The sequence below is a fragment of the Octopus bimaculoides genome, chromosome 4 (assembly GCF_046866305.1).
Source record: "Octopus bimaculoides isolate indiv1 chromosome 4, ASM4686630v1, whole genome shotgun sequence".
NCBI classification, from domain to species: Eukaryota; Metazoa; Mollusca; class Cephalopoda; order Octopoda; family Octopodidae; genus Octopus; species Octopus bimaculoides.
Genome location: NC_142931.1, coordinates 103,217,613 through 103,242,430, shown reverse-complemented (window position 1 = coordinate 103,242,430; position 24,818 = coordinate 103,217,613). Strand labels below are relative to the sequence as shown.

General features: G+C 33.7%; 1 protein-coding gene and 1 pseudogene across 9 annotated transcripts in view; one reads left to right on the top strand and one right to left on the bottom strand.

Moving 5' to 3' along the window:
• Positions 1 to 920: 920 nt before the first annotated feature.
• LOC106878793 (methionine-R-sulfoxide reductase B1-A-like) lies at positions 921 to 20,045 on the bottom strand (annotated as a pseudogene). Of its 4 annotated transcripts, none has more exons than XR_016241633.1 (4): positions 19,977 to 20,045; positions 14,395 to 14,450; positions 4,295 to 4,437; positions 921 to 1,103 (listed from the first exon to the last, which is right to left on the bottom strand). The product of XR_016241633.1 is annotated as a methionine-R-sulfoxide reductase B1-A-like, transcript variant X3 (transcript). The 4 variants fall into 4 exon arrangements; XR_016241631.1 differs by lacking the exon at positions 19,977 to 20,045 and adding an exon at positions 14,830 to 14,968; XR_016241632.1 differs by lacking the exon at positions 19,977 to 20,045 and adding an exon at positions 14,708 to 14,846.
• Positions 20,046 to 20,069: 24 nt separating this feature from the next.
• LOC106878790 (cilia- and flagella-associated protein 54) overlaps positions 20,070 to 24,818 on the top strand; it is a 187,027-nt gene continuing 182,278 nt past the window's right edge. For all 5 annotated transcript variants that reach the window (XM_089351125.1, XM_089351124.1, XM_089351123.1 and 2 more), the window contains exon 1: positions 20,070 to 20,482. In XM_089351125.1, coding sequence (XP_089207251.1) covers positions 20,301 to 20,482 — 182 coding nt within the window. In that variant the 5' untranslated portion in view covers positions 20,070 to 20,300. The remainder of the gene's footprint in view (positions 20,483 to 24,818) is intronic.

Below are 24,818 nucleotides of genomic sequence, written 5' to 3'. Positions count from 1 at the left end.
GTATGTAAGAAGCCAGTTATTTGGACATAGTTAACATCAACCAAATACTATTGTGAGATATTAGATGAGAAACAAAAATTAATAAGAACAGAGACACACCGGTCAGTCACTATTCAATGACACCTGTTTAGATGATATGAAGTTGAAGAATAAAACATCATCAGTTTTCTGTACTAAGAGTAAGGAAGAACAACACAGATAGGCCATGTATAATAGGATATGTAGAAGATATATTTTATGCTGCTTTTCAAATTTTAGATTTTCTGTTATGAAACATAAAGCTGTCATTTTGTATTATAGGACTCTGAAAGACACACATTATATATATTTCTAACAACAATAAAACCTTGATAAACCCATGTAAACATACACATAAAAGTGGATTAAAATAAAAACAAGTCTCAGTTCTTTAAAACATAATTTCAACTACAGCAATCTCTGCAAGAAATCTTGGAAGTTCATCCTCTGTTTAGGGATATAGCATTTTGAATGATTAAATTAAATATAGTGTTAATAAGTTACAAATTCTGGCCCAACTAATTTAATTTGTACACAAAATCAATACATTTGGGTTATTTTCTTCATTTAGAATTTTTAAAATGACATTACATAATAATTAAATTAATAACTAGTATGATAAGTATGGTCATTACTCTGGGAGACACTTTCTCATTCGTTCTAAAAAAAATACAAAGATAACAGCTCCATAGCAGTGCTATAATTCTATCCTAATGACAATGCTAAATTTTCAAGTTTGTTCCAAAATGAAAAACTAACATAAATTTATGAATAATTAGTGAACAGTTGACTATGCTTTATGTATAAATTAATAGGATTGTATAAATTACTCTTTTAATAAGTTGTTACAAGAACAAATAGAGAAGAAAAAAGAAGAGGTTAAAGAATTGTAAGCAACTCAATTTCAGAATACTCAAAATATATTTGAAGTTCAATCTCGCTTCCTTGCATAAATTAGTGCCCTAAGACTTTCTAGGAACAAATTTTAGGGCACTACTAAATATTCAGTATCGATTTTTACCAAGCTGAGGTCCATCATTCAAGAATTCATGTCCAAGACTGTTGCCACATTTTGCACAGGAAATCTGCCAAATAAAAAAAAAAAGAGAAAGGAGATAAATTAAAACAAAAATACTTCGAAAATAACTAAAATTATCTTGAAAAGTAAACTCTTTTAGATACACCCCAACACCAAATTCAACACTTTTCACCCACATTGAAAATATCTGGTAAGTTCTCAAGACAACTCATTCTTTAAAAGAATTTTAAAGCTTTTAAATTTGAATATGAGCCACTAATATGGCACCAAATGGCATTAGGAAGGGCATCCAGCTGTAGAAACCTTGCCAAATAGGCTCTAGAACATGATGCAGTCCTTGGGCCCAATGGATCTTGTCAAATACTGTCAAACCATGTTAGTTTGGTAAATGAATGGTTAATGATAATTTGTTATTCCATAAATAGCTCAATACTTGATTTTCTTAAAAAAGAAATTAAAAAAAAATCAACAAAATCTCAACAATTCCAAAATCATGTCAATCAAACTATCAAATTATGTTGTACTGGTGATCTGGCAGAATTGTTGGCACATTGGATAAAATGCTTTGTGGTATTTTGACTGTCTTCCCATTCTGAGTTCAAATTCTGCTGAGGCCAACTTTGCCTTTCATCGTTTTGGGGTCGATAATTTAAGTACCAGTTGAGTACTGGGGTCAATGTAATTGACTATGCCCCTCCTCCAAATTTCAGGCCTGGTGCCTATAGTAGGAAGGATTATTCCTTTACAAGATCATTCATATTTCTATACAGAGAATTTGTCATATCTTTAACAATTAAGAATCTTTTAGTTAGATTTCAATGAGATGCTCTCTTTCAAAGAATGGAAAGTTAACACCTTTTGGTTTCATTTCGGTTTTCAATCCTTACTATGTATTCCTCAATCTTAGTCACTTTTCTTTCCTCTTCTACTCCAGTAAAATAGTGTGGCTATCTATTTCAAAAATAATTTAATATACAAAGGCGCAGGAGTGGCTGTGTGGTAAGTAGCTTGCTTACCAACCACTTGGTTCCGGGTTCAGTCCCACTGTGTGGCACCTTGGGCAAGTGTCTTCTACTATAGCCTCAGGCTGACCAAAGCGTTGTGAGTGGATTTGGTAAATGGAAACTGAAAAAAAAAGCCCGTTGTATATATGTATGTATATATATATATATATATATGTGTGTGTGTGTGTTTGTTTGTGTGTCTATGTTTGTCCCCCCAACATCGTTTGACAACCGATGCTGGTGTGTTTACGTCCCCGTAACTTAGCGGTTCAGCAAAAGAGACCGATAGAATAAGCACTAGGTTTACAAAGAATAAGTCCTGGGGACGATTTGCTTGACTAAAGGCATGCTCCAGCACGGCCATTGTCAAATGACTGAAACAAGTAAAAGAGTATACATGTGTATGTGAGTGGATCTAACCAGATTAACACTCACCCATTTACTCTCATTAAACCATTAAAATAAATTTAAATGACCCAAATACTAAATATGAATGTATACCAGACAACACATTTACCTGCAAGTCTGTATTTGATTGCTTCTTTATCGCTTATGCAATAAACACACACATACACACAATATATATATATATATATATATATATATATATGATGAAAGCAAACAAACAAAGGTGGTTTTAGAAGCATTGAGATATATTGAAAGATAGAGAAATAAATTTTTTTTATTCTCAAATGCGTGATAATGCTAATGGCCAGTAACATATTTTTCTGCAATGTATGGATAATTTATTCTGATCATGCTATTTATTAGCATTATCATGCATTTGAGAATAAAAAAAATTATTTCTCTCTCTCTCTCTCTCTCTCTATATATATATATATATATATACACCCACATACATATACACACACGCACACACACACACATATATATAAGTAGAGTTAGCAGTTGGAATAACCATCTAAGGGATAAGAATATCCTTTATTACTACCGGTTTAAATTACCTATGTTAACCCTGGGCATTGATATGTAAGGAAACTATGCTCATAGATACAGGCAATAACAAAATAAAAAAGAGTTTTTCAGGAATCAAATTTAAATTAAGCAGAAAATGAAGAAAATTTTTTATCAACAAACAAATTGACTACCATCGGTTATCATTTTCTTTTAATACAAAACTTTAACATTGCTAATAGCCATTTCTACTACCTATATCACTTTTTTCTCAATATGTAACAAACAGAATGCAATAAATTTTGAATAATGAAAGATCTTGATTCTTTAGAATAGATTAGGAAGAAATAAAATATTTAAATCAAGTTAAAAGCCAATATTCCCTTTAGTTAGAAAATTTCTATGAGAGAAAGTAGAAACTAACCCGAGAAGTAATGTTTGTTGCCACTACAACATGGCTGTTCTGTATGAACTGATGTTACTATAATTTTTAACCCCAAGAGGATACCTCTAGCTAATGCAATCTACACCCAATATATCTTGCAAGCAGGGGGGCAAACACCTATCATCTACCAACCCCTACCAACCAGGTAGTCCTGTTGACTCACTAGAAGATGGCAGGGGTTTGCTCCTCTGCTTGCAATATATATCGGGCGCAGATTACATTGATAACCAGCTAGAGGAGGTGTCCTCTTGGGGTTAAAAATAGTAATAGTGCCAGTTCATAAGGAAGAGCCATGTTGAAGTAGCAACAAACATTACTTCTCAATATTCCTTTTTTTTTCCAAAAGTTCTCTGGAGTAGAAGAAATTTCTTAATCCCAGTTACCCAATTTCCATATTGTATAAGTGACCGAGATTCCAATATTCTCCCTGAACAGGACACCAGTCTGTCACAGGACTACTCATTTGCAGCTGAGTGGACTAGAGCTACACAAAAATGAAGTGTTTTGCTCAAGAAAACAATGCACTATCTGGTTTGAGAATCAAAACCATGATCTTGTGATCATAAATGCAATACCCTAACCACTAGGTTACATGACTTCACAATCATCATCATCCTTTAATGTCTGCTTTCCATGCTGGCAAGGGTTAGACAGTTTGACTGGAACTGGTAAGCCAGAGAGCTGCATCAGGCTCCAGTTTGATTTGGCATAGTTTCTACAGCTAGATGCCCTTCCTAACGCTAACCACTCTAAGCGTAATGGGCGCTTTTTACGTGCCAGCAGCACAGGTGCCATTTACATGACACCAGTAATAGCCACAACTAAAGAAATAAATTAAAAAAAAACAAAGAAACATTAGAAATGATAAATTACTTTGATTGCAGAAGGAGATTCTTGATGTCTGCTGACAAGATCTAGATGAATTAAACTGAAAAACGCTGGCCATGGAGAAGTGTGTTCATACTTTTTCACACTGTCAAACAAAGGAGTATTGCATTCAGCACAGTTGTATGTACCTATGAAATGAAAGAAGAAAGCAATGTGATAAATAGCATAAATATTCTAATATCTCAAGTACTTAGGGTATTCTAGACCAGGGGTTTTCAAACTGGTCTGCGGACCACAGGGGGTCCGCAAGGACAAGACAGGGGGTCCGTGGACAGCAAATACTTTTTATGGGCAATTTGATTTTATATATGTTTTTTAATTGAAATCTTTTAATTGACAATAAACCTATTTGTTAAATACTGTCAAATAAATAAATGTAAAAATATATGTTATTTTAAGCAAATATTTATGTATAAATTTGATAAGCGTTTATAAGGGGGTCCCAAAGGTAAAGCCTGAAATATAAAGGGGTCCGCAAGTCAAAAAGTTTGAAAACCCCTGCTCTAGACTATTAACAGCACTGTTACATTACTATTAATTAGGGTGGCAAGCTGATAGAATCATTAGCACACTGGGCAAAATGCTTAGCAGCATTTCATCTGACTTTATGTTCTGAGTTCAAATTCTGCTGAAGTTAACTTTGCCTTTCATCTTTCAGAGTGAATAAAATAAGTACCAGTTGAGCACTGGAGTTGATGTAATCGACTTACTTCCTCCCCGAACTTGCTGGCCTTGAGCCAAAATTTGGAATCAGTATTATTATTAATTAAGGCAGTAAACTCACAGAATTGTTAGCACATTAGGCAAAATGCTTAGAGGCATTTTGTCTGCCTTTATGTTCTGAATTCTGAATTCAAATTCTGTTGAGGTTGACTTTGCCTTTCATCCTTTTGGGGTTGATAAAATAAGTTCCAGTTGAGCACTGGGGCAGATGTAATTGACTACCCCTCCCCTGACATTACTGGCCTTGTGCCAAAATTTGAAACCAATATTACCATTAATTAGGTTTCCTTAGTTACAACCTGAAGTAATCTGGACAAAGTGTATAAGGTAATTACTCATAGTGTGTCATCATATTGTAGGCCATAACTAAACAATTGAGTTGAATAAAACTTGGAAAGTAGCCACCAACTTTTTGCTGTCATTACAATTTATTCAACTCAATTTCAAACATGGAGATGGTGTAGAAACCTAAGTTTTAGATATTGACCTGAGTTCACAGAACAGCACCAGTGGTGAACCATTGCATTGAAGAGGACTATCAGGACAAAATACCAAATAAATATAGGATTCTATTAGCCTGAGTGAGCTCCAGTGTCTTTAGATATATTGAAGGATGTGAAAATTTTGACTTGGCCATACATGAAATCTAACAAAGTCTTTACCAGATACTTACTAGCTATCAAGTGAATCATTAGATGAATTTTACAGAGAGTTGGAGAAGCTATAGAGGAATTGAAATTTCCAGGATTATAGCACAAAACAGTATGACTATGATGCAACATGTGACATTCATTGTTGGTATAACCTCAACTGCAATACATCAGCACCTCTTAGAAAATAAAGCAATGGGTTTCAAGATCGTTTATAATAAAGCCTCTGTGATAGACATAGCCCAGCACAGTAACAATATATACATAACCCCAAAGGTCAATACAGTGACAATAGTTAACTCTGATTAACTATAGATATCACAAGTATATGAGAAAGATTCATATAAGCTTTCAGTTGTTCTTAATGAACCAGTTCTGTGTGCCGATTATAAATTACTAAGAGGAAATGTTTCATTTGTTTTTTCTTTTACCATTCATGTGATAACTGTCCAGCATAAATACAATAAATGCCTCAAAAAGGAACATTATGCTCTCGTATTCAAACCCAAGTCCTTATCAAGCTTACTGGTGACAGTGGTCACTTCTCACATACTAACCCAGTGAATGTATGACAGGGACTCATTCAAGTTGCAACTTTTGTGATTAGGAATGGACAAAGGTTAAGTGGTGTCTAGGATCTGTCTAGGATTCTGCAGCACTGTTAGTTACCTCAGTAAAAAAAAGCTGTGCAGGAACTAAAATTAAAGGCTCACCCATCAAGTAAAGACATCATCATGGCTCACAAAACCTAAAATAATAGTTCCAAGTGTTATGTTGTGATGGACCTAAATGTTAGCCTTAACAACCAGGTACTGGTTTGTTGTGATGAGAATTATGACACCCCCTTGAGAGAGATAGATTGGTCCGAGTGAAGTATGAATAGTAACGATCCGAGTAAGTTCAGAGGTTCAGAGTTTGGAGTTGAGTGAAGTTCATGTTAGTTCACAGTGAAGTCGGAAAGTGTTGGTTGGTTAGTTCATAAGGAATATTAATTGTTGGTTCGTAAAGAGATTTGTTACATTGTTACATTGTTTTTACTTTTGTCTGGTTATCGTATTTATTGCACATAACAAATTAGGATACAACATCTGACGATAAGGGTTTCAAAGCTCACGTAGGTTATTTAACAATTTGTTCATGATACAACTTGTTAAATGATGGAAGACCAATTAGCTTCCATAGTACAGTTGCAAAAGCAACAATAAGCGCAGCAATAGGAGTTGCAGAAGCAACTATTACAACAACAACAACAACAATTATTGGAGCTATATTCATAAGAAGTCCAAAAATGAGGTAGGTTTGTTTTCACCAGGCGGCATTTTGAACTCGATTAATGAATTCAGTTATAACCCAGAGGAGGTACAACTTTTGCATCATACTACAAAAGGTACAAGGAGATTTTTAAGCAAGATTGAAGATCAGGGTCGAACAAACAAAAAGTGAGATTGTTATTGCGAAAATTAGCTCTGTTAGAACATGAACGTTACTGTAATTTCATATTGCCTAAAAAAAAAACCAATAAAATTTGCTTCAAAGAAACAATAGAATTACTTTCTAACATATCCGGTGATAAAACCTCTCTATTTAACACTTGAATGGAGTGTTGGAATATAACAGAAAAAAGATAATGAGGATTTTATCACATAAGTAGGAACAGTCAAAAGGATGTGTGAAAGTTTTAAACTTACACCTGTTATGTTCAAGTGTCTTATTTTCATACAAGACCTTACAGCAAGTGAAGATACAAAAATTCGAGCAAGAATTCTTCCTAAATTGAAACAAGTGAACCAAAATCTAATCTTACAGTCCATGGCAGAAGAGTGCCAAAGGATGGTAAACCTGAAACATGATGTAGAAAAAATTCAAGAAAAGGACTCCTCAAAAATACAGATATACCAACTGGAAAAGTACAACCAAAAAAGAGCACCATGTCCTAATCCATGTTATGGATGTGGGGGCATACATTTCAGAAAAGGCTGTCCTTTTAAAAATCAAAAATGTTACAGTTGCAAAAGAATTGATCATAAGAGTTCACACTGCAGAACCAAATTACGAAGGTCAAACGTTAAAAATCCTAGAACACTCTCAGCAGAAACAAGAATCGACTCCCAAATAAGAAAATTTGTACACGTAAAAATAAATAGAATACATATTAAACTTCAATTGGATACTGGAAGTGATATTTCAATAATAAATATGGACACATGGAAGAAAATAGGGAACCTATGTTGAGAAAAACAATGAAATCTGCTTGTAGCATGATGGGCGACAAATTATACAGGTGAAATGTGGACTAATGTTACATTTCGAGGTAAAGCATGCAAGGCAAAAGTCTTTGTCATTAAAAATGCAACCAATCTGTTGGTACTGATTGGTTAGAATTATTGATTTATGGGGCCTCCCCATAAATCTCTATTGTAAAAGCATAAATGGTTGACTCTCTAAAAATAATTCGTCTAAAGAATTAAGGAGAAAATTTTTTTTAAATGTTTCTGCATGTACTCTTGGACAAACTAGATCTATGTGCAAAGACTGAAGCGTGTTTTGAATTAGATAATAACGTTACACCTGTGTTCAAGCTTAATAGGAAAGTGCCTTTTGTGGCAATAAAGCAAGTGGATGATGAGTTGGACAGACTGGAAAAAAACGAAATCATTGAAAAAGTGGATTACGTGAAAAGGGCAGCTCCGACTATTCATATAAAAACGCAAAATAACAAAAATACCCAAAGCTGTTAACAGTCAACATGGACAGAGGTCTATGCAAATACAATAGACTATCTTTTGGACTGAAGGTAGCACCTGCAATATTCCAACAGGTGATGGGCACGTTGTTGGCAGACTGTCACTTTGCTATTCCTTACCTTGATGAAGTGTTAATCAAAAGTGAATTGCAGAATGAACATATCGAACACGTGAAGTGTGTCTTTAAAAAAATTAAAGATTATAGTTTCATACTCAGTGAAGAGAAGTGTGAATTTTTTTTGCCTAAAATCAAATACCTAGGTCAAATCATAGATAAGAATGGAAGACGTCCTAACCCGTTCAGGGCAGACACAATCAAGAATATGCCTCTTCCAATGAATATACTGACATTACAAGCTTTCCTTGGCCTAGTAAATTACTATCAACAGTACATTCTAAATATACATAAACTGAGAGCACCATTAAACAATTGACTAAAAAAAGAAGTAAAATGAAATTGGTCAGTAAAGTGCCAAAATGCATTTGAAGACATAAAGCAAATGCTAATTTCTGACTTGTCACTAGCATATTTCAATCCAAGAATGGACATTGCTGTAGTATCTGATGCTTTGGAGTATGGAATAGGAGCAGTCTTGCTACACAAGTATAAAGATGGAAATACGAAACCAGTAGTTCATGCTGTATAGTCAGATAGAGAAGGAGGCTCTAATCAATTATTTTTGTGGTAAAAAAATTTTACAAATTTCTACATGGTAGAAGTTTTTTGTTACAAACCAACCATAGACCATTACTATCAACTTTTCGATCAAAGAAGGGATTACCTACCAATAGAGTGAACCGACTACAATGCTGGGGTACTATACTGCTGAACTACAATTTTAAGATGCAGTATATTCTGTCAAAGAAAATTGGTCATGCAGACTGCTTATCGAGGCTAATTCCCAAGAGTGTGGAACCGCTAGAAGAGACCATGACAGTGTCATTACAGTCAGAAAATGAAGAAGTATTGTGTGTAATATAATTCAGAAACTGCCGGTAACAGTGCATGATATAAAAATGAAATTTGTAGAGGATGGTTGCATTACAAGAATGAAAGAAACATTGAAAAATAAGCATAATAAAAATACAAATTCAAATAATTTCTCACTTTGTGACGATGTCTTAATGTACGTGCAGAAAGTAGTAGTACCAAATGTACTACAGAAATGAGAATTGCAATAATTCCACTGTGTGCACCCGGGAATGTCCAAAATGAAAGCTTCAATGAGGAGATTTGCATATTGGCCGACTATAGACAGGGACATTGAGAAGTTGGTGAAAGCACGTAAAGGTTGTGCGTTGGCAACCAGGGCACCATGAGTAAAATACCAATCATGGTCGGAGACTGAGAGCCCATGGTCCAAGATATATATTGACTATGCTGGACTAGTGAACAGCGCATACTATCTAATCGTAGTGGATAGTTATACAAAGTGGCCAGAGGTATGCAGATGTAATAAACGCACAGCAAAGAACAATAAAGTTCCTATTTGAGTTATTTGCTTGATACGATGTTCGAGATACGTTAGTTTTAGATAATGGAACACAATTTATGGGATATGAATTAAGAAATTTCTGCAAAATACATGCCATAAAGCACATCTTTACCCCACCCTACCACCTGAGATCAAATGGGTAGGCGGAAAGATTTGTTGACATGTTCAAAAGAGCTCTAAGAAAATCTAGGAATGGGCTAGATAATGATTAGGCACTAACAAAGTTTTTGAGAGTATATAAAATAACGCCAAATCCAAATACTAATTCAGGAAAGTCACCAGCAGAGTTAATGTTTGCACATAAAATAAAATTGATCTTCGATAAATTAATGCCAGGAAAAAATACATATAAAGGAGAAACAAAAAATCCATCTGAAGGAAATACAAGAAATATTACAAAACATTTCAAAGTAGGAGATAAAGTTCATTTTAAAAATGACAAAAATGGTAAAGAAGGTAGGGAGGATGGCTGTGTAATCAAAAGATTAGATAACATGATGTATTTAATTAAAGGATAATGTTTGGAACATAAGAGGCACCTTAACCAGTTAAAGATGAGACATACAGAAAAACAAAGGGTAATACCAAAGGAAATCTATTATATGTTTGAAGTGCCAGCACCAAGTGATATTGAACCCCATAGAACTAGCTTCAGAAAACAAAAACAGACTGAATATCTGGATGTAAAACCTAACCAGAAAAGATATTAAATTTTCAAAAAAGGCAAAAAGAAAAAACAAGAGATGAAAAGAAAAAGTGCAGTGTAACAAACAATACTACCTTAAAAGTCAGGCAACAATTAAGATACAACAGCTAAAAAAGATGTTGTAATGAGAGTTACGACACTCCCTAGTGAGGAATAGACTGGTCTGAGTAAAGTATAAATAGTAGCGATCTGAGAGAGTTCAGAGTTGAGTGATGTCGGAAGGTGTTGGTTGATTAGTTTACAAGGAATCTTGATTGTTGGTTCGTAAAGAGATTTGTTAGTTCATTACATTGTTTTTACTGTTGTCGGGTTATCTTATAACAAATTACAATACAACACGGTTGCTGCATGACTTGGTATTTTGAGGGACTTGCATCCTGATATGATACTTGGCCGAGCTTTCCATCACCAACATCTGAGAGTGAAATATGAATATGGGGAGCTCCTGTCTGAACTAACTGTAAATGCTACTGATTTCAGTACATTGGTCATAGTAAAAATAGGAGAGTCATCTCTTTCCTAAACTTGTCTCCAAGTTATATACCAATTGCTCTCAAATCAAAGTGATTTAGTAAAGATGATGAGAACTTCATTGCAGAGGAAATTAGCTATTTGCTCTCAGACATATAACTCTACAGCAACAAATACTACAACCCATGAACATTTCTGCATTTCAACAGTACTTTTCCCATGGGAATTCATTGCTCTTCTGGGTAACAATACCTCCTGGACTTACATAAACAATTAATCATTCAAGCAACAAACTGTGTGCCTAAACACCACTCAATAAATAACAGGTTGTAATCACATTGCATAGAACCGGATAAATAATAAATATTTAATTCAGGTATTAGAAGCCAACTGATATTAATATCTCAAAGTATAATAATAAGATAAAAAACAAAACAAATTTTTTTCGAAATTCTAATAGAGCAATAATTCTGTTTCAATGCTATACATCTTGGCGACCTTATGTTCAATCAACAGCTGTTAAATATAGCATGTTTTTCCCTAAATGTATCTTTGTGCTTGTGCGTGTGTAATAATATCCATTAATAATTAGTCATTCATAGCAAAAGTTGTTAAAACACACACACACACACATACATACATACATAATGAACACATGACACACAAAGACCTTAAACTTCCAAGCTACAACAGCAAGTGTCAATCAAATTATTCTTCTGTAGAGGACATAACACATGTAATTAACAGCTGTCTAAAAAAGGTCATTAAGATACTACCTCCCACTGTGACATGATGTTGCATAAAAGACTGCCTGGAGATAAATATAAAAAAATACTGGTGGAATTCTGCTTTATGCATGCCATATAACCCCCTCATAACTTTTTTATTTTTTGGGAATTTTCAGAAAATTTTTGTATATTTGTATTCTTACACAGAAGAATTCATTCCACTATGGTAAAAAAAAAAGAATACTTTGTATGTACCATGTCCTCGTGTTGTTTTTTTCCTCCATTTTTTTTTATTAACTATATATATATGTATGTGTGTGTGTGCCTTTGTGTCTATGTTTGTACCCCCACCATTGCTTCACAACCGATGTTGGTGAGTTTATGTCCCCATAACTTAGCAGTTTGGCAAAAGAAACCTATAGAATAAGTACTAAGCTTACAAAAAATAATTCTTGGGATCAATTTCTTCAACTAAAAATCCCTTTAAGGCAGTGCTCCAAGTAACAGAATAGCAGAATACCAATACATGGAATATTGGTGGAACATTCCAATCAAGACTTTGACTATGTCCAAAAACAACAGGCTTGATATAATTATTTGGGACAGAAAAGAAAAGTCATATACAGTCATAGAGGTTAGTTACCCTGCTTTTGGTGCAATTGGTTATGTAAGTTAATGCCGTAGTTGAAATCTGGAAAAGCTAGGATTTTCAAGAAGAGCAAGGAACTGGCTAACATGAAACTTTACAAATACAATCTGTTAGTGGAACAGTAAAAATATGCAGGAATTTCTTAAAGTTCAATATGTAACAATTATCCTTATTGTTTTCCAAATTCCAGTGATGGAACTTTCTGTTATGAACCTGCTACAGCCCTCTAACAAAATTTCTAATAAAGAAACTGAAAGCATACATATATCATGCACACCTATATACATACATGCAAACACACACAGACACACATACATAAATATACATACACATACATGCAAATATACATACCTATACACACATATATACATACATATACACATACATATTCACACATATATACAAACTTATAGATAGATAGATAAATAGAACACACACATATAAACATACATAAGCACATACCCACAAACATTTACATAACTATATGCACACACACATTTTTTCTAGTTACATAACAAACAGCTAAAAATGTACCCGCGAACTATAAGAGAAACATAAATTCCATCTTAAAAGTTTGACTGCCTTATACTAAAAGAATATTTGCTAATAAAATCAGAATCTCTATTTTTAAACATGGAAACCATCCTTAATAAATAAACAAATTAATGAATTGATTTAATTAGCTCGAATAAATCGGACTATATTAATATAAAAACAAAACAAAATGTAGCCCTCACATAAAAAAATATCCCATCTGAAAAACAAGACTGCCTCAAGATATTAGTTAAAACTTCACTAGTTAATGTAAATAATTAAAACTGCAATGATTAAAGTAATTATCAAAATTACCCAAGTTAAGGTAATAATACTTAAAACCGCTCTAATTAAGGTATTAACTGAAACAGCACCAATTAAGATATTAATTAAAACTGCTCCAATCAAGGTAATAAATAACACTGCTCCAATTAACATAATAATTAAAACTACTGCAATTAAAGAATTACATCTTCCAATTGAGGTAATAATTAAAACTACTGCAATTGAATTACATCTTCCAATTAAGGTATTAAGTAAAACTGCACCAATTAAGGTATTAATTAAAACTGCAACAATTAAGTTAATAATTAAAACTGCCGCAGTTAAGGTATTGATTAAAACTGCTCTGTTTAAGGTATTGATTAAAACTGCTCTGTTTAAGGTATTAATTAAAACTTCCAATTAAGGTAATACTTAAAACTGCATCAATTAAGGTATTAAAACTGCACTAGTTAAAGTATTAATTAAAACTGTACCAATCATGATAATAATTAAAACCATCTCAGTAAAAGTATTAATTAAAACTACACCGATTAAAGTATTAGTAATATTGCCGTATATTTTTGTCCCAGTATATACCTACTTCTTCGGAATGAGTTGCCGATTCTGTCGCTTTAAAACAAACTGCTTTTGAAAAATTGTAAAGCGATAGAAAAAGTAAGCCGTAAAGGTGAATAAATAGAGATTTTGTTCTTACACTTTAAATCACTATCAATAACAAATCAATTCGATCAACAAAAACCGATCAGTTCCATTATCAATAAATGAACATAACGCATCTGTTCGATCAACAAGACGTGATAAGAAATCAGTTCCATCGTCAACAACTAATCAGTTTGATCAACAATAAATAAACTATAACAAATCAGTTCACTCATCAATAACCAATCACTTCGATCAACAGCAATAAATCCATAATTACATTACGTAAAACCAAATAAATATAAAGTAATAATTAGTTTCTAAGCGTTACTGTTTGATCCTAATGAAAATAGATTGGTTATTTCATGTGGTTTACCTTAACGGCAATAACTGGGATCAATTAATATTGATAGACAGAATAAGAGAGGACAATTATTTGAAATCAAAATTACTTCCTTACCATCTTTGAAATGGTCTCGGTAATGTTCAGAACCAAACCAACAGGAGAAAGACATTCTATAAAGACATCAAACAATATTAAGTAAACAGTAAACACGAAAAAACAGCTCCAATAATTACAAAGAATTTATAGAGAGAAAAAAAATGGTTATATAAGAAAAACAGATGACTTATATAATGTTTTTTTTTTTTTTAATTATGTTTATTTTTTCTTTACTTCTACTAATTCTTTGTTGATATTTCAGGAGCTGCGTAGCGAGATCTAAAAAAATTAGAGCAATAACAGTTACCTGGTAATCTTAAATAAAAAATACCTGAAATAAGGCTAAGGATTTTTCGGATATATATTCACACATTAATATAATATACACGTTAGCAGATTATTCTATCCAAAGCGTACATATGTAGAATCAAAGACAATTTAGAGTATACGAACTTGTATAACACACTAACTGTCTCTCGAAGTTGGTTTCGTTGGTGAATAAGGTGAAAATTACTTGGAAGGAAAGTTTAAATTGACAATTTGTTTTTGTGCCCTTTCAACACATCACCATTCAACCGGAATAAACTGTTTGTGTTAACCGGTTTTAATGCTGATAAATAAACAAGGAAGTCACTAGTATTTTAACGGACCAAGGATAACGATGATTGCTGCGCGGATAAGTGGCAAACATCAACCTACGTTAATCACGTTGAAATAAAAAAAGGAAGATGAGACAACAATTTATATAGAAAAAACTATTATTAGAAAGGTATCGGTTTTTGTAAAACTAATGACGACAACGGAACATGACTGTAGCTAACGGTAACAGACATAATCAACACAATGAAAATATTTTATTTATTCTTCATCTCTCTACAAAACAAAAAGTGGCATTAAATCAAGACTGAAATCTATTCACGAATCTCTTGAAAAACAACAAACTACAAATAAAAATCTGATGTGGAAGAAACAGAAGAGTTGCTTCCCTTTATAGTGAGCTTTTAAACGAAATGTAGAGCTATCTTTTTTCATTGCCTAATAGGGTAATGAAACCTAGTCTTTTTCAACATCCCAGAAAGAAAATTTTCATACACTTCCAGATAATATTACTTATGAATAAAATACAAAGGAAGCCTTCAAATTCGCTAATGGTTCTAAATCTCAACCTCTCATGGTGACCTCACATAATATTATACATCACTAAAACTGCATCTCAAAGACTAAGGTTTCTTGGCTAGAAAACACTTCAGTCCTGAGCAAGTAGTTGATTCCATACAAATTAAAAGACAACATTAGAGTTCTGGTTACATACTACAATACTTCTTATAACCCATCCAAAGAATGGCCATTTGCCTGAATGCTAAACACTTACTTTTACACTTCTGTTATTAGATTGTAGCAGGAATTTTTGGCAAAGTCTCATACACTAACTCACTACCTAGAAATCGAATTTGACTCACTGTATTCTCATGGTGATCTAATTAGCAGTTCAGGAGGAGGTTTTGAAAGTATAGTTGCTAGAATAAGAAGGCTGAAGAAAGTTCAGAGAGCTAGTGATAGTGTTAATAACAAAAGGTTTCTGTTTCAGAATGAAAGGTAGATTGTAAGATGTTTGTGTAGAAACAGCAATGTTATGTGGCAAGATGTGAGCCTTGAATGCAGAGGAATTGCAAAAATTAGAATGAACTGAAATTAGCATGCTCTGTTGGATGTGCAATGTTAGTGTGCATAAACGATGAAATATGTGTTGAGAGAAAAATTGTGCATAAGTGGAGTCAAATAAAGTGTACAAAAGTGAAGACTGAGCCAGTATGGATATGTGATGTGTGTGGATGAGGGTGGCTACATAAAGAAGTGCCTATCACTAATATGGATATATCTTATTATTTCATCCGTCTTCACATTCTGAGTTCAAATTCCACTGAGGTTGACTTTGCCTTTCATCCTTTCAAGGTCACTAAAATAAGGACCAGTGGGGGTCAATGTAATCAACTTACCCCTCCTCTGAAACTGCTGACCTCGTACCAAAAATTTGAAATCAATATGGATGGAGCTTGTTGAAGAGGGAGATCTAGGAATATATTGGAGAAAGCATTAAAGCATTGCTGGCTATCTTAAGACTTTAAACCTCATGGGGGAGATGACAAAGAACTTGGATGATTGATGATATCTGGTGCTTGAGAAGACACAGCCATCTCATCTAAGTTTCTGGAAGCACAATATATATATATATATATATATATATATATATATATATATATATATATATAAGATACACTCAAATGCGTTATAATGCTATAGATAGCGAGATCAGGATAAATTATCCATTTATTGCGGAAAAATACGGTACTGGCCAGCATTGTAAAGTTGAATATATATATATATATATATATATATATTATTTATTATTATTATTGTTGTTTGATTGAACGTCACGCATCCATTTCCAAGTATATATATATATATATATATATATATATATATACATGTATCCCTCAACCCTTATCAAACCTTCTCCATACACCATCATTTCTCTCTCACTGATCTCTCCATCACTTGCCTAACTGCAGTATTCTGCTGCTGTAATTAAATAAAACGGAACTACATACTTCATCATTATCTTTTTACTGTGATACTACTTGTCTTCCTTACTATCCAGGACCACATCACTTGATATTCACTCTTCATCTATAATAATAAATGCCAAAACGAATTTCTGTGTGTCACACTTTGACCCCCTTTCTCACTATTCTATGATATGTCTTCTACTCTTCTTGCTGGGGTAAGAGTAATAGTAGGCATAGAGATTTTGAGGGCAGTAGTAGATTGACGGTCGAGATGGCAATGGGGTGATAGTAACAGTATGAGCTGTAGTTGTGATAAAGGCGGAGGCGACGGTGATGATGGGTGGTGGTAGCTGAAGTGGTCAAGCATGACGGTGATAGTAAGGGATGTGAAAGACAGTGGTGATGGTGGTGGCATCAGAAGTCTAAATGGTGTGTGTATAGCAGTTGTGGTGGCGATGGTGGTGGTACTGGTGATGGTGATGGTTGAAAGCAATCAACAGAAAGAGAGAAAGAAAGAGGTTAGACAGAAAAGAAATTGTACTGACCCCTGAATGGGAAGACAAGAAATGTTGTTTATCATGAAGCTTTGCAATAAGCTCTGAGTCAACATATTATATCATTGCTTTGACGAAAATTGTTCATTGCTTGAAAAATATTGGTCAAGTTTAATAAAATTTAATATGTACTCAATGCACGAAGTGTCATTATTAGGCTCAAGGCCTAATGAAGAGCCCTCCACAGGAGCTAGTTTAAAAGCCACCCAATAAGGCGGCTTTTAAACTAGTTCTTAATATTTTTCCCCTTCATTCACAGTTTACATCGGTCACTCTTCTATACCACCAAATCATATCAGCTTTTCCATCAACATACATCTCTCACCCTTCTAAAGCAGTGTTCGCCACTACTTGCACATTCTTGCAACTTACCTACCAAAATATTATCTCTTTCTCTCTAATCATTTCCTATTATTATTATTATTTTTATTATTCAAGTTGCACTGAGGTTGACTTTGCTTTTAATTCTTTTGGGGTTGATAAAATAAGTACCAGTTACACATTGGGGCTGATGTTATCGACTTATCCCCTGTCCCCAAACTTCAGGCCTTGTGCCTATAGTAGAAAGGATTATTATTACCTCTGCCTTAGTGAAGACAGAGGTATTGTTTTCAATCGTGTTTGTTTGTCCGTGGACAAAATATCTCAAGAACTGCTGGATGGATTTAGATGAAACTTTTAGGGATCTTTGGCCTCATGACTGGTACTGATTAAGTTTAGGGATCAATCCAGTACCAGATAAAGGTTCTGGATTATTCTTCCAGTTTTTTACTTAATTTTTGAGAGCGGTTGGGTTAATTTTTAGTGTTCTCATTTGTGAAAGCAGTCGAGTTTATTTCAGGTATTCTTATTTTAAAAATCATCTCCAGCGAATCATTGAGAGGACGTTGGTGTTGCCTTGGCAGAGGTTTGCATTCTCTGAGTGCTCTTGTTATTATTATCATCCTCTTCTTTCAATTTTGCTTCCATTTCTTGCCAAGTGTCTTCCTGACACATAGGGCAAAGAAACTCACTGTATACATTGGTAAACCATTAAAATAAAGACATTAGATTGTTCATTTACAAAATCATGGGGTCCGAAAAACGGGGTGGGGTGAGGTGGAAACCTTGGAAATTTCACCCCATCCCCATTGATCTTTTCACCCACATGATTTTCACTAAGGAAAAAAAATAAAAATAAAAGTCGCGCCCAAACTAATTTTTGTGTGTGTGAGCAGGGGAAGAAAGATGAACGATTTAAAATAAATATAAGCGATTTAAAATAAATATCACTTAATTGTTGTGTGAGAAAGTATATATATTCTGATGATAAAATACAGTATCATTCAAAAACATCCTAAATTTATAGACTATATCTTGTGTGTTTAAGAAAAAAAAAAAAAAAATTTTACAGAAATAAATTTTCCAGAGTGTGAATTACATGGTTTGCTATTAAATATATCCCCCGTCGCCCCCACTTTTTCTGAACCAAAATAAGGGATTTGCAAAACTCCAGGCAAAACTTCCACCTGTTCCCCACCAAAACCACCCTTTTAAAAAAATTTTATTTTTCGACACAAACCCCACTCTACGGCTACAGGGAATACGATTCTGCCAAAAAGTTGGAAAAATCAACATTTTTAATTTAACACCCCCATTGCCTTCATTTTAAACTTTTTCAGAAATTTTTTTTTTCAAAATATGAGGAAAAATATGGAGATTATGATTCCGAAAAAAATTTCCAAAAGTTTTTGCAAAATTAAAAAAAAAAAAATTTTTTTTTTTCTAAATATGTGGAAAAATACGGACAAAACTTTCAAAACATTTCTGTACTTACAGTTAGGGTTAGGGTTAGGATTAGGGCTAGTGTTTTAGGGTTAGGGTTTTAGAGTTAGGGTTTTAGGGTTAGGGTTTTAGGGTTAGGGTTTTAGGGTTAAGGTTAGGGTTAGTGTTGGGGAAAAAATCAAAATTGAAGAATTTAGGTGGGGAAAGAGAGGTGGAATTTGACAATGCCCATTTTTGGTCATTTTCCAGAACCTCCGTATCCGAAAAAAGGGGTTTTTGGCAAAAAAAAAAAAAAAAAATTTAAATAAACAAATTTGGGAGAAAAGGAGTTTTTTTTTTTTTTTTTTGAAAATCGTGCGGGTATTAATATAAAAATTTACCCAAATGATGCTTATTGAGGTTTACGAGTACATCATCCAATGTGTCCCTCTTTTACTTTACTGATCTGGGTTTTTTTCCCACTCTTTCTTTATAAAGATGGTTATATATAATTTGAGGGAGATTTGGATGTTTCTGGCCGGTCCAGCAATAGATCAGAAGTGATAAACTCATTAATTTCTCTGGTGATATTTTCTCTGTAAGGAAATGTATTTTTAATGAATTGTAACATTCTTACTATATTGGATATTAGCATATATAAAGGTAATGATTAAATAGAGCTAATCAGTCACTCTTATTACAGATATTACTAGATAAAGTTCTATATTTCCATTACCGTAGTAGTGTTTAATAGATTTCTGCAAACCATTTGTCTACAATCGCGTGAGCGTTTGTAAATACGAAACTGCTTGTAAATAAAGCCAACTCTACTTAGGTTTCTAAGCAACACATTCAACAACAATTAAGTATCGTCTGAATCCCATTTTGGTTGAAACTAACGTCTGGAACTAACCTTAACTCACTTACACGTAATTACAGTCACGCCCATACACAAACATACATACGTGCGTACACACACGCCTATTTACTAATATAGAAATATGCACAGGCATACACTTATACTCACATAAGATTAATAATAAACTTCACACTATTTAGAATGGCTACTAACATCAGACTGAAAGCGGCTAAATTACTCAATAGACAGTATCCAAGCAGTTTTTATGATGCTGTGGGCTGCAAAATCAACCCCGTTTTTACAGCTTTTAAGAAAGAAAAGGAAGATTTTTTTTTTATTTTCCGGACGAAGACGACTGATGTACCTTCAGTATATGGCCGACCGTAAGTACTTATTTTCCTCAGTGTTTTTTTCGTCCCTTTTTCATTTATTTATTTTTCTCTAGTTTTAGTCACTGAGCAGTGGTCATTCTGGGATACGGCCTTTATTATTATTATTATTATTATTATTATTATTATTATTATTGTTGTTGTTGTTGTTGTTGTTGTTCAGTAGTTTTATTTTTATAACGTGCTTTCACTTCACTACCGAGCGCAGCTCTGTGTACCTTGGGTATGTGCTGTGGTTTGCTGTGATGCTCTTATGGTTACTGTATTGAAAGTGTTTTGCGTAGGATGTGTGCAGTGCCCAGTAGTGCAATTTTCTGTATGTTATATATATTTGTAAGTCCTGATGTTTTTGTTATGTATTTGTCTGAAATTTTTTTTATTATACCTAAGGCACCTCCTATGATAGGAATTGTTTCTGTTTTTAGATTCCACATTCGAGTTACCTCTATTTCCAGGTCTTTGTATTTTGAAAGTTTTTCCATTTCTTTTAGGGAAACGTTAGTATTATTATTATTATTATTATTATTATTATTATTATGAAGAAGAAGAAGAAGAAGAAGAAGACCCGTCCACCCCCAACAGAATTGAGATCTTGAAACCAAAGTGTCATGTAAAAAGCATTGGTGTGGGTGCTGGAGCAATGTAAAAAGCACTGGTGATGGTGCCACATAAAAGGCACCCAATACACTCTGTAAAGTGGTTGGTGTTGGGAGGGGAAACCAGGCACAGAAACCATGCCAAAGCAGACTATGGAACCTGGTGCTACTCCTGGCTTCAAGCCGTCCAACCCATGCCAGCATGGAAAACCGGCGTTAGATGTTGTTGTTGATGATGATGATGATGATTGTTATTATTTTATAATGGCTTAGTCAAGGTAGGAAGGACGACACTCTTGACCCAAGGTCTCCATGACTGGATAGGTTGGTGGAAGGGAGATAGTTATCATCTGTCAGTGGTGTGACTCAAGTGTGTGCCACCTGGGAAAGTCCTTGAGTTTACTGCCTCTCCCACACCCACCCTGAGCCTCACTCCTCCTCCAGCGACACTACTGTCCTCTACCCAATCTACAAAATCCTTTCAAAAAGTACTCAAGTTGTTTAAACAATTAAATCTCCAGCTGAAAAAGATGCAAATCATTCTTAGTCACTTTTTTAAAAACTTTTGAGTCTGTAGCATAGAAATCACAATTTGATCATGTATGCAAACCTGATTGTTATCCAATCAATGGCTGTTGTTCATGTGATAGTTCAGTGACTCATCTGGACTTTCTGTGAATACAGCCTATAAATACAGTCAAATTTACCACTAATTTTGCAGAGTATCTAGACATTTTGAGCTGCCATGATGTTCTCTACTATTGCCACCTTCAGAATGATCCATTTTCCTGTTGGTGCTCACTCTCCTCAATGTTGTTTTTCACAGCTACATATTCAACCTGGAATGATTGAATGGCACCATGAATACGTATTTGATGTGTAAAAATTTGCCCAAATGTTGAATTTCTGACAAAGGCTTCCTGCATGTGTCATTTACATTGTTTCATCTGAATATTTCTTTGCTTATATTGCATAAACAACTTCTCTATTTATGTAACAATAAAATGTGTTCCAAAATATAATAGAAGCTGCTCAACCAGTTACGACCCTAATACTTTATGTTATCTTAAAAAAAAAAATTAATTGAAGAAAAGGACACTAGTATTGAACTGCTAAGCCTGGTAAAAGTCATTAGTTCGATTGGGATGGGATTAGCAGTTGATTAATAAGCTAGTAGAACATCAGTGAAAATGTCTGCAATATTTATTTATTTTGAAATTGATAAGATGAGTATCAGTTGTGTACTGGGGTTGATGTATTGGACTTACTCCCTCCCCTGAAATTGCTGGTCTTGTGCCAAAATTTAAAACCAATATTTAAGGATCTTTACATATTGAGTTCCAGCTTGAGTGAAGCCTTGTGAATGCCCTATCAGCTTTTGTAAATCTTGTTCAGATGCTCTTTTGGCAGGTTTGTCACAGATGTTCATTTACAAAAATCTGTACTGACCATCATCTCCAGTACAAAATAAAACTGGTGTAGAGAATATAAATGTCTTAGACAACACACAATTGATAAACGGTTATCTATATATATATATATATATATAAATGAGAATGTATGTCTGTGTGTGTGTGTGTGTCTGTGTGCTTCCCTAAAAGTCGAGAACTACACAACCAATTTCATTCAAATTTTACATATGCCTTACTTAGGGTCCCGGTTGTGTTTTAGTCAAAAAAATTTTTTAACTTCTTGCATAGTTCGAGCCCACAGCAACATAATATCTCCTCCACTATTTAAATATTACGTGTCAAAAGTGAAACAAAAACACTCATGTCAAATACTTTCACTTTAAAAATGAAACTACTCCACTAACTGCAACAATCACATTTTCATACTGTAATGACAGATACTTTCACATTAATGGTTTCATTTTCATACTGAATCTACTACAGTGAAACTATACTCTCTCATATATACAGGCATACATACATATATACATACATACATGCATATATATATCTGCACAAATGTATACATGTATATATATGTATATATATATGTAGATGTATATATATATATATATATATATAGAGAGAGAGAGAGAGAGAGATGTATATGTATACATATAGATGTATATGTACACGTATATGTATAGATATATATATAGATATAGATCTATATGCATACATGTATAATTATTACAAATTTAAAGGGTAAAGGATTATCAATTTATTAATTAATAAATCAATTAACAATTAACAATTTTTACCAAGCCCATCGGTATGAAAGCACCATTATTGGTGGAGAACTTATTTAAAAGCTCATATATATTTATAAATATAATTAAGGGATCAGCAAATATTTGCTTCACCATATACCGAAGTTCAGAAATAGCAGCTAAAAAAGCTGAGAATCCCACAGATAGCATCACTTGTAACTCACAAAGGCAAAAACAAGAAGAAAAAACAATGAAAACTAACCAATTCCGATGTTTAACAGTAAACGCGTTTCTAGATCATGATTGATAATAATCAATTTCCTTCATCAGTACTGTATTCCAGTAGTAAATTTGACTATGCTAGCAAGCTGTGTAAGCATGGACTAGTAACATTCCACACCGACACAGGTCTGAAAGCATAACCGAATCCACCTCGGTCAGCCAGTCTAACTGTCCTTCCCTCAAGAAATTACCATGTGCCCGACAAGTGATATCGCAGAGAATCTGCATATACTACCAGGGAGTGAATAATTATTACAAATTAAAAGGGTAAAGGATTATCAATTTATTAATTAATAAATCAATTAACAATTAACAATTTTTACCAAGCCCATCGGTATGAAAGCACCATTATTGGTGGAGAAACTGTTAAACATCGGAATTGGTTAGTTTTCATTGTTTTTTCTTCTTGTTTTTGCCTTTGTGAGTTACAAGTGATGCTATCTGTGGGATTCTCAGCTTTTTTAGCTGCTATTTCTGAACTTCGGTATATGGTGAAGCAAATATTTGCTGATCCCTTAATTATATTTATAAATGCATACATGTATATGTATACATATGTGTAGATGTATATATGTAGATGTACATGTAATATGTACACATATATACATGCATACAGATATCTATGCATATATACACCCATACACACACACACATACACATGCACACAAATACACATATTAGTCATTTGTTTTCTTATCCAAAACTATGTCAAAAGTACTGAATGGATCTTTATGAAATTTGGAAATTATATTCTATGCATAATGGCCATAACCCCCATGAAAATTCATATATTTTTGATGTTGATGAAATTTTAACCATACAAATTACACACAAATAAAGTAATATTTCTAAAATTTCTTTTTCTTAGAAGTTACAAAGACCCCTTCATGGGGACTTCACACCCACAATTTAGTCATTTTTCCTAAGCAAAGGTGAATACAGTTGTACCATTGGAAGCTATAGGGTCACCCGAACATAACAGATGAGGATTATTTATAATTCAACGGTACAACAGTGTAAGACTATCCATTCAGATATACTTACATTGTGATTTCTGCAATGTGGTGCATAAATTGTCAAGTAAGTGAGATGCATCTTTGCCTCCACTGATTCACTTGCAAAGTGATGAGTAAAATTATTTTGTTGCACACCTCCTTTGAGTCTTTTTATTATCACTGGGACACACATAGTCCCCAGTTGGTAACATTGATTTCAAGGCCTTCCCAGATGAGTGACTGGTTGTTCTAAGACATTTATTGATAGTAAATTTTTTCTGCACAGTTACCTATCG